Raw genomic sequence first — 10,227 nt, forward strand, 5'->3', positions numbered from 1 at the left:
ACTCCTGACTGCAGGTGATCCACCTGCCTCGGCCTCCCAAAATGTTGGGATTAAAACAGCAAAATGCAGGGCAGTCCCTGCCTCCGAGAGGGCAAATCCAAAGCTGGGGCCTGAAGTTGGTTTGAAAGTGTCCCCTGGGCCAAGGTTAAGCACTGAGGTGCAGTGCAGCAGGGGTGGGGGCATTCCTCCCTGTGGGTTTGGGCAAAGGGAAAAAGTCACAGCCCGAGGAGGAAGAGCCAAAAGCAAGATGCCAGAAAAGTCAGGGTGGAGCTGCTGAGATGAGAAAGACGCTTGGGCACCGCATCCAGGTTTATGCTCGCTCCACTCCAAGACCCTTTTCTGTTGCATCTTTCAGGGTCAGAGAGTGGCTGAGCTGATCCTGCATCATGCCCGGGCCAGCGAGTGCAGGGACGTGGAGGGGTTCAAAACCGAGATGGCCACGCTGGTGACCCAGGCCAGGAAGAACACCATCACCCTGGAGAAGGTGGGCAGGTCACTTGCGGAACAGGGGCCGGGGTGTCCATACCTGGCCTGGGGCAGAGCAGATCCTGGGTCTAAGGGAGACCTCCTTATGAGGGGTGTGAGTGTTAAAGCAAAAAAAGAACCACCCCACATCTTCCAGGCATGAGGAGGCCCGGTGAAGTTCCTGGTGCTCAAGGGGGCCTCCTTGTGCAGTGCCACTTAGGAGACTGCAGCTTCTTCCTCATCCAGGGTCGCTGTTCATTTGGGGACAGCCAAGCACACAGGGAGGGAGGACTGTGGTCTCCAAGCAGCCAAATGATATGCCCAATGCGCATGTCCCTTATTTAAACCCAAGCCAGAGCTTGCTTTGTATTTTACACACAGTTCTAGCAAATGTGACTGTTTTATCCCCAAGTTCATGGCCACATTAACAGGAATGGGTCAGACAAGGAGTGGCCACTGGCACGCTGGCCCTGCTGATCTAGTCTATCCAGGTGTGATTATTTTTTTTAATTTTTTTGAGACGGAGTCTTGCTGTGTCACCCAAGTTGGAGTGTAGTGGTGCAATCTCAGCTCACTGCAACCTCCACCTCCCAGGTTCAAGCAAATTCTCCTGCCTCTGGCTCCTGAGTAGCTGGGATTACAGGCATCTGCCACCACGTCCGGCTAATTTTTATATTTTTAGTAGAAATGGGGTTTCACCATGTTGGCCAGGCTGGTCTCGAACTCCTGACCTCAAGTGATCCACCCGCTTTGGCCTCCCAAAGTGCTAGGATTACAGGCAGGTGTGATTTTTGTGGTTGCTTCAGGGATGGGGTGGGTGGGGCTCAAAGGCTTGTCCTCCAAAGGCTCTGTGACTGAGTCTTGAGGTGGGAGTTGGGCTTGTGCTGGAGGAGTCCTTTCCAAGTTTGTCCGATGGTCCCTTTTGCGCTCACTGGTGTATGTGTGCCCTGGCGGGGGAGTGGGGTGGGATCCTGGGGCTGAGAGTGTGTGGGTGGTAGGAAAGAATCGGTTCTGGAAGCCTCTGTGGTCTGCATTAGCCTTTATTTTGTTTTCCCAGCTTCACGTGTCCAGCCTTCTCTCCAGTGTCTTTAAGTTGCTGATGACTCACAAGGTGAGGGCCAGTCAGAGGGGAGGTCTCTGGGGAAGGTGGGATGGGGTAGGGCGGGATGGGAGGACACAGGGTGGTGGGAGGTGCTTCTATTATATATATATATATTTTTTTGAGACACAGTCTCACTCTCTTGCCCAGGCTGGAGTGCAGTGGCACAATCTCGGCTGACTGCAGCCTCTGCTTCCTGAGTTCCAGTGAGTCTCTTGCCTCAGTCTCCTGAGTAGCTGGGATTACAGGCACGCACCTCCATGCCTGGCTAATTTTTGTATTTTTAGTAGAGACGGGATTTCACCATGTTGGCCAGGCTGGTCTCGAACTCCTGACCTCAGGTGATCCACGCTTCTCAGCCTCCCAAAGTGTTGGGATTATAGGCATGAGCCACTGCGCCCGGCCTATTACATATTTTGAAGGCATTTTTAGTAACAAGCCATTTGCAACAAGTGCTTTGTAGCACAGTTAGTCTGTGTATCTGTCAAGTCAGTGCAGTCTAAGTATCTGTGACATTTAAAAGTAGAAAAGTGTATTTTAAAATGTAGAAACAGCCTCTACCTCTGGCTTTTCATGTCTTTCTCTCCTTGGTTCACATTCTTGCTGCTTGTGTTAATGTGAGTCATGCTTAGCTCTTTCCTGGTGGAATGAAGTCCTGGGGTCCAGGGTCCACTCGAGAGGGTCATGCCTCGTGTCCTGGTGCTTTCAGAGACCCTAGCGGGACTGTTATGGCCCCTGCCTGGCTGCTGCAGTCCATTAGAGGGAGCTGGCCTCATGGTTCATCTTAGCCTGTGCCCTGGCTCTGTTGCCTTGTCATGGAGCCTCTTTAAACTAAGGGCACTCTTTAAACTAAGGCTGCTGGCCAGGGGCAAGCAGTGTTGAAGGTGGAGCAGGGAGGACCTTGTCGGAAGATGGCCTTTTCCATTGCATCTGTTGAGGGTCTACAATCTGTTGAGGGTATACAATCTTCCATTGCATCTGTTGAGGGTCTACAATCTTAAGAAGGAAACATTACGTGGAAATGGCAGCAGCTGGCAAGAATAATAACATAGAAGTAAGAGCCAGAAAGGAGCTTCCTGTCTGCTCTGGCCCCTTCATCCTGCAGTGGGTATGCTGGAGGACAGGCGGGCAGCTCATCTGGTCGACCTCACAGCAGAGCCAGGGTTTGTCATAGGACCCAGGACCCAGGCCAGGTGCTGGCTCTGCTGCTCCCACAGTGCTCTGCAATAGCCATGCGCTTGGGACTCAACTGAGATACAGACCGAAGGGTCCCTCAGGACTGACGGGAGCAGTTAGGGCCCCCAGGAGTGATGGGAGCAGTTAGGGCTGCCACTGGTGTGTGTGTGAAGCTCACCATCTGGGAGAGGCCAGGTGCTTTCCACACACCTCAGCTCAATGTCAGGACAGTCCCACAGGCGGGTAGGATCCCCACTGTTTTGTCTCCATCAGGAGATGGCGGACAGAGGCTAAGTAACTATCCATGTCCTGTGCATGGTGAAGCCCTAGTCTGGACCCCTGTCTCTCTAACTCCAGAGCTTGGGTTGGCTTTGTTGGTGGGGTTTTTTGGTTTTAGTTTTTGGTGAAAAACTTTTTCATGCTTTCTAAAACTTTGGCAAAGTTCTGTTGTAAAAACAGCTTAAGTGTTGCCTTAGTCTTAGGGGAGAGCCTCAACCGTTGCTAGCGAGTAGCTCGGAGAGGAACGGGAAAGGATGTGCACTCTTGGGAGCTGAGAGCACGGGGCCTGGAGCAGGCGGAAAGGCTTCCGTCAGCCCCTTCGCCCAGCAGCACTGACCTGTGCCAGCAGTTCTCAGCCCGCAGAGGCCATGGTGATTGTACTTACAGTGCTGTGCTGTGGCCCCCTCTGCTTGCCCTGTGGTACCTCGCTTAGCTATATGACATCTATTAGTATCCAATTTATCCCCTCAGTGTTCCAAGAGGCAGGCACCAAAGCTGAGAGGCCCAGCAGCTCACTTGTGGCCATGTGGGCCGAGCCCCCACCTGCTGCTGGGTCCTCCTGCCTCCGTGGCTCACTCTGAACATCTGCTCCCCACATAGTTTGGGGCATGGTGGGTGAGGGGCCTTGAGTGTTGGCTGCTGCTGTTCCTAGGATGGAAGAGCAGACAGAGGGTCTAGGGCAGCTACTGCATTCTAAGCACTTCACTAGGCACTTAAGTTTGAAAACATTTACAAATTTTTCATTGTGATGAAAAACACCAAAAATTTACCCCTCAACCCTCTCCAGGTGCATAGTATAGCTTTGTGCAAATTGACTAGCTCCCCATTCCCCTCTCCACCCAGCCCTGGGAACCACCATGCTGTTTTATGTTTCCATGATTTTGGCTACTCTAGATATTTCATATAAGTGGAATTATACAGTATATTGTCCTTTTGTGATTGGCTTGTTTTACTCAATATAGTGTCCCCAGGTTTGATCCATGTTGTAACATGTGACAGGATTTCCTTTTGAGACAGGGTCTTGGCCGGGCGCGGTGGCTCAAGCCTGTAATCCCAGCACTTTGGGAGGCCGAGACGGGCGGATCACGAGGTCAGGAGATCGAGACCATCCTGGCTAACACAGTGAAACTCCGTCTCTACTAAAAAATACAAAAAACTAGCCGGGCGAGGTGGCGGGCGCCTGTAGTCCCAGCTACTCGGGAGGCTGAGGCAGGAGAATGGCATAAACCTGGGAGGCGGAGCTTGCAGTGAGCTGAGATCCGGCCACTGCACTCCAGCCTGGGCGACAGAGCGAGACTCCGTCTCAAAAAAAAAAAAAAAAAAAAAGAGACAGGGTCTCACTCTTTTGCCCAGGCTGGAGTGCAGTGGTGCAGTCTTGGCTCATTGCAACCTCTGCTTCCCAGATTCAAACGATTCTCGTGCCTCAGCCTCCCAAGTAACTGGGATTATAGGCACCCGCCACCATGCCCAGCTAATTTTTGTATTTTTAGTAGAGATGGGGTTTTGCCATGTTGGCCAGGCTGGTCTCGAACTCCTGACCTCAGGTGACCCGCCCGCCTCGGCCTCCCGAAGTGCTGGGATTACAGGTGTGAGCCGCCGCGCCCGGCCTGTTACTCTGTTGATGTTCACTGGGTTGTTTCCACTTCTCGGTTACAGTGAAGAATGCTGCAGTGAACATGAACGTGTAAATACCTTTCCAAGATCCTACTTTCAAATTTTAGAAAAGTTTTAAAAATGTTTAATGTAGCCAGTAAGGTCTATAAATTGTATTCTGGCTTTCCAGTTTTTAAACATATACCCCAAAATGGGTTTTCTGGATCCTATGGTATGTTTTTAGTTTTTGAGGAACTTCCATAGGAGCTGTACCATTTTATATGCCCACCAACAGTACAGAAGGGGTCGTTTCTCTCATCCTCACCAACAGTTGTCATTTTGTTTTGTTTTTTGTGGCCATCCTAATGGGTGTGACGTGATGTCTCATTGTGGTTTTGATTGCATTTCTCTACTGATTCATGATGTTGAACATCTTTTCATATGCCAGTTGGCCATTTATATATCTTCCTTAGAAGAAATATCTATTCAGGTAGCACTTAATTTTTAAAAATAAAGTATTTGACAGTAACATAGAGGTAAAGGAATCCAATCCACACCAAGAACCCACCACCCAGCTTCAGAATGAAAGCATTCCCAGAGGTGTTGGAGCCCTGGGTTCCCACCCGGACCGGAGCCTGTGTGGCCAGTCTGCCAGGCTGGAACTTCACAAGCTGCTCCTGGGCTCCACATGCTGCTGCTTCTAGATCAGCCCAACCCCTGACAACCTTCCAGCCCTTAATGGAGACAAATACTTTTTAATTTCTAACAAAGAATATTTCCCATGATTCAACCTTCCATTTCCTGACCTTCTGTCCACTTAAAAAGCAGATTCCTGTTCTTCTAGGTTTAAATCTGGCTCTATTCCTCCTCACTCAGTGGCCTTGAGCAAGTCATTGAACCTCTCTGAGCCACAGCTTCTTTCTCTATAGAATGGGGATAATGATGATACTTTTGAAGAATAGTTGAATAATCCTTGTCAATTGCTATTGCTACTAATCTGGCTCTGAAGGGATAGCTGTACCCTGTTTGAGCAGTCAAATGTGTATTGTCTCTTATTTGTTTTTTTTTTTGAGATGCAGTTTCACTCTGTTGCCCAGACTGGAGTGCAGTGGTGCAATCTCGGCTCACTGCAAGCTCCACCTCCTGGGTTCACGCCATTCTCCTGCCTCAGCTTCCCGAGTAGCTGGGACCACAGGTGCCTGCCACCATGCCCAGCTAATTTTTTTGTATTTTTAGTAGAGACAGGGTTTCACTGTGTTAGCCAGGATGGTCTTGATCTCCTGACCTTGTGATCCACTCACCTCGGCCTCCCAAAGTGCTGGGATCACAGGCATGAGCCACCGCGCCTAGCTTGTGTGTTGTCTCTTAAAAAGGCTATTGTAGACCAGCTGACGTGGCTCCTGCCTGTAATCTCAACACTTGGGGCGGCCAAGGTGGGAGGATTCCTTGGGGCCAGGAGTTCGAGATCAGCCTTGTCAACATTGCAAGACCGTCTGTTTACAAAAGAGTCCCAGTCTCAGGAGGCTGAGGCAGAAGGATCCCTTAAGTCCAGGGGCTCAAGGCTGCAGTGAGCTGTGATCTTGCCAATGCACTCCAGCGTAGGTGACAGTGAGACCCTGTCTATAAGATACATATATACATACATACATACAGGTTACCATAGGTTTTGAAGAATGACCTGTATTTAAATGTATAGAGTCTGGGATATGTGTGAAAGATTTATTTGATCATTCATTCATATGCACAAATGGACACAAACCTAGAAAAGTATATTCCGCACCCCTAGATTTTTCCTTAGTGTGTCCAGTAGATGGGAGGCTGGGCGAGTAGATGAGATGGTTGGGGAGATGATGCGGTAAAGAAGAGAATGTCAGGTAGATGGTAAACATCCCGTGGGCAGGTCTGAGGGAGGCTGAGAGTGGACAGCAAGGTGATTATCCAGGACACACGTCCCTGTATCAGTAGGTTCCAAGACGAACTGTTCTGTTTTTCTGTTCCAGGTAAAGCTTGAGAGCAACTTTGCCTCCATTGTATTTGCCATCATGGTGTTGGAGGGGCTTGGCCGCTCGCTGGACCCCAAACTGGACATCCTGGAGGCAGCGAGGCCCTTCCTCCTCACAGGCCCAGCGTGCCCCCCGTGATGGGGCAGTGGCCTGTGTGGGCCCTTGTCAAGAGCTGGAGGCTACTTCCAAGAGCCTCTCCTATGGCAGCTGGGATGTTTTAAAATTGGGACACCAATTTCAAATGTGACCCTCCAGGGGTGGAAGGCACATCATGGCTTCCTCCGCTTGGTTTGAGGGTCTGTTCAAAAGCTTTGGGCCAATTAGGGAGTAAAAGGAGGGAAGGGGCCTATCCATTCCATTGTGGAAGCTGGGCCAGGTGCCAGGGACACTCTCCTTCAGGGAAAATGTTCTGTGTAGGCGGACAAATAAATTTATTTTGTTTTCCTGTTTTTCTCTTTTCTTGACCCGCTGTACTCCCTGGTCAGGTGGGTTCTGCTGGTAGTTCCCAGACTTTGATATTCAGGTTAGAAAATGCCATCAAGTCCTATTGATCCATAGCGTGCGCGCACACACATACCCACACACAAACACACACACACACACAATTTATGTATAAATTTCCTGCAGGTGCTATCTGCCAGCATAAATATACACTTAGGGCAAATTTCATTGTACTTCAAATTATCTTGCTGACTTTTATTATGAGGCAAAACAAAACTGATGAAAGTGGCTGACATACTGGGCCACATGAGCAGAACAGCTTGGCTACTTCCTTAACATGGCCCCGGGTTCACACGCTAGTCTGGAACTACAGTTTCTCTGCCACAGTGTCTGCGCCTGTCCACTTGCAGGCATTAATTTTGGTGAATAGGAACAGAGTTAATATAACCAGTATGTCCTCTTCTCCATGGCAGTGCCCGGGGACATACCTGCAGTGACCACTGCCTGCCCCTCTCCACCAGGCCCAACCATGGGATTTCTTCTCAGAGCTGAGCTGATGTGGCCGGCTGGCAGACTAGGAGGGGCCTGGGGGTCAGCCTGGAGGGGGGATATTTGTAAAGCTTAATCTCTCTTTTTTTTTTTTTTTAGGTAAAATCACATTTTATCCCTGCACCTTCATAGATTATATTGCTCGTCTTAGAAACCACTAGGCAGTGAATGGAGTCAAGCCCTGTGCTCTCCAAAAGTCCTGCCCTGACCACAGGACTAGTTTCTTCCATTCTTTCCTTCTCCAGGATAAAGTTCCTCATTCCTGTCTTTCAGGGAGCAGTATGGTTTAGGTGGACAGAGATTCCTTTGGTGCAGTTTTTTTCTAGGGAGGTGATGTTATTTTTTCCTTCCCAGGTCTTGGGGCATTCAAGGCAGGCAGAGAGGGGTTGGGATAGCTCCAGATGGCTGGGAGAGAGCACACCAGCTGGTCACACAGCCCCTTGTGCCAGTGCACATTCAGGTACAGTGTGGAGGTGGGAGAGGGACAAAAAGACAGCAGTCTCCTCCCCGAGCCTATGCCAACACAGCCTTAAAGCCAGTGAATCGAATCAAGCCATTTGTGGCCTGTATTATCTATTGCTGTGTACGAACCATCCCAAAATATAGTGGCTTAAAACAACAGCATTTATTGTCTCCCAGTTTCTGTGGGTCAGAAATCTGGGTGTAGCTGGGTCCTCTGGCTCAGGGTCTCTCCTAAGGCGGCTGCATCTCCGGGCTTCACTGGGTGGATCTGATGCCAGGTGAGCTTGGGGGGTGTTGGGCCCAGGGCCTCAGTTCCTAGGAGCTGTTACAGCAGCAATAGAAAAGGGGCACATGGGCCAGCGCAGTGGCTTATGCCTGTTATCCAACACTTTGGGAGGTTGAGGCAGGCAGGTTACCTGAGGTCAGGAGTTTGAGACCAGCCTGGCCAACATGGTGAAACCCTGTCTCTAACAAAAATTAGCCGGGCGTGGTGGCCGGTGCCTGTAGTCCCAGCTAATCGGGCGGCTGGGGCAGGAGAATCGCTTGGACCCGGGAGGCGGAGGTCGCAGTGAGCCCAGATCGCACTACTGAACTCCAGCCTGGGCGACAGAGTGAGACTCCGTCTCAACAAAACCTATAGGGAGAGGGAAATCAAGTGAACCTTTCGGAGTAGGGAATTAAGTTAACATAAAATTTTGTGAACAACTTTTTTTTCCTCATCTCTTTGTTTTCTACTTCCAGCTCCAGAGTAGCTTCTTGATTTGGGCTTAGATGCTGTATGTTAGGTCACCTAGAGTCTGTCCTCACAGTTAGTTAAAATTTGAATGGGAATCTTATTTGCATTTAGAAGCTGAGCACTCGGTGGTAGGGCTTGACATCCCTTCCCTCACTTTCTGAAATACATCCGTTCAAATAGGGTGTTCATCTGATAACCAGAAGAGGGCCACGATGCGGCCTGCAAAACGCAGAAAAGGATATTTGCCCTTAGAGTTCTTAGCGAGTATCTGGAAAACAAGTAAGTCAACTTTCATCCTGAAAATAGCGGATGCTCTCCTCTAATTTATACACCGTTCATGCCGGGAGCGGTGGCTGACGTCTGTAACCCCAGCACTTTGGGAGGCTGAGGTGGGCAGATCACCTAAGCTCAGGAGTTCGAGACCAGCCTGGCAAACATGGTGAAAACGCGTCTCTACTAAAAATACAAAAATTAGCCTGGCGCAGTGGCGCGCGCCTGTAATCCCAGCTACTCGGGAAGCTGAGGCAATAGAATCGCTTGAGCCTGGGAGGCAGAGGTTGCAGTGAGCCGAGATGGTGTCACTGCATTCCAGCCTGGGCGACAGAGGAAGGCTTTGTCTCAAAAAAAAAAAAAAATTATACACCACTCAGTTTTAGGAGGGGCAGGAGAACGGGGGAGAGCCCTACTGGATCAGAGGGGCAACCAACAAGCTGTTTCAGGAGGCACGGGGCAGCTCAGCAACCATAAACTATGCGTGGGCTTTGCTCTCAGGAGAGAGGCTTCCTGCAGCTAAAGGACCCACAGCTAATTTGGGTCGGGAGCAACTGCCGGCTCCCCCCCTCCTGGAGACGGGCGACTCCGTGACGTCACGGAAGGCGGGGCGCCGAGGAAGTGAAGTAGGCAGGGGCGAGGCGGCTTGGAACTGCCGGGCGGACGCAGGCGAGTATGTCCGCCCTGATTCGGCTGGCGTCTTTCGCTCGCGCTGGAGGCCGCCTTTTCAGAAGCGGCCGCGCACGGACTGCTGCAGATGGTGGAGTCCGTCAGTGAGTGTCCGGCTGGGGATGGGGGCCTCGCCGGCCTATAGCGGACAGCGCGGGTCCCTGGGACGCTCTCACCTTGACTGGGGCGCCTGGAGAGGCCGCATCCTGAGGCATGCTGGGACATGTAGTCCTCCCGTCCCCTGACGCCGCGGCTCGGGGAGAGGGACCCAGCTGGGCGGAGGGAGACAGGGAGAGACTTTGTTGGCCAGATGGTACACCGTGTGCGGGGCTGTCCTGGTCGTAGGGGCTACCTGCCCTTGGGAGACGCACGCGTGAATGCAGAGCCGGCTGAGCGAGTGGGCGCCGGCGCGGGCGGTCCAGGCGGTGGCAGCAGCCTGCGCCGCATTTGTGGACGCTGCTGGAGCGAGGCGGAGGGCGGTGGCG

At 51.3% G+C, this 10,227-nt stretch overlaps 2 protein-coding genes across 4 annotated transcripts in view; both read left to right on the forward strand.

Moving 5' to 3' along the window:
* ADCK2 (aarF domain containing kinase 2) overlaps window positions 1–7,070 on the forward strand; it is a 52,824-nt gene extending 45,754 nt beyond the window's left edge. Inside the window, exons 8-10 of the mRNA XM_011941566.1 lie at window positions 356–484; window positions 1,523–1,576; window positions 6,613–7,070. Of these exons, the coding sequence (XP_011796956.1) occupies window positions 356–484; window positions 1,523–1,576; window positions 6,613–6,753 (324 nt within the window). The 3' untranslated portion in view covers window positions 6,754–7,070. The remainder of the gene's footprint in view (window positions 1–355; window positions 485–1,522; window positions 1,577–6,612) is intronic.
* A 2,607-nt stretch (window positions 7,071–9,677) lies between these two features.
* NDUFB2 (NADH dehydrogenase (ubiquinone) 1 beta subcomplex, 2, 8kDa) overlaps window positions 9,678–10,227 on the forward strand; it is a 20,414-nt gene continuing 19,864 nt past the window's right edge. For 2 of the 3 annotated variants that reach the window (XM_011941292.1, XM_011941291.1), the window contains exon 1: window positions 9,678–9,846. In XM_011941292.1, coding sequence (XP_011796682.1) covers window positions 9,749–9,846 — 98 coding nt within the window. In that variant the 5' untranslated portion in view covers window positions 9,678–9,748. The remainder of the gene's footprint in view (window positions 9,847–10,227) is intronic. The other variant, XM_011941293.1, reaches the window with a different exon arrangement.

This window comes from Colobus angolensis, unplaced genomic scaffold (assembly GCF_000951035.1).
Source record: "Colobus angolensis palliatus isolate OR3802 unplaced genomic scaffold, Cang.pa_1.0 Scaffold2, whole genome shotgun sequence".
Classification (NCBI taxonomy): Eukaryota; Metazoa; Chordata; class Mammalia; order Primates; family Cercopithecidae; genus Colobus; species Colobus angolensis.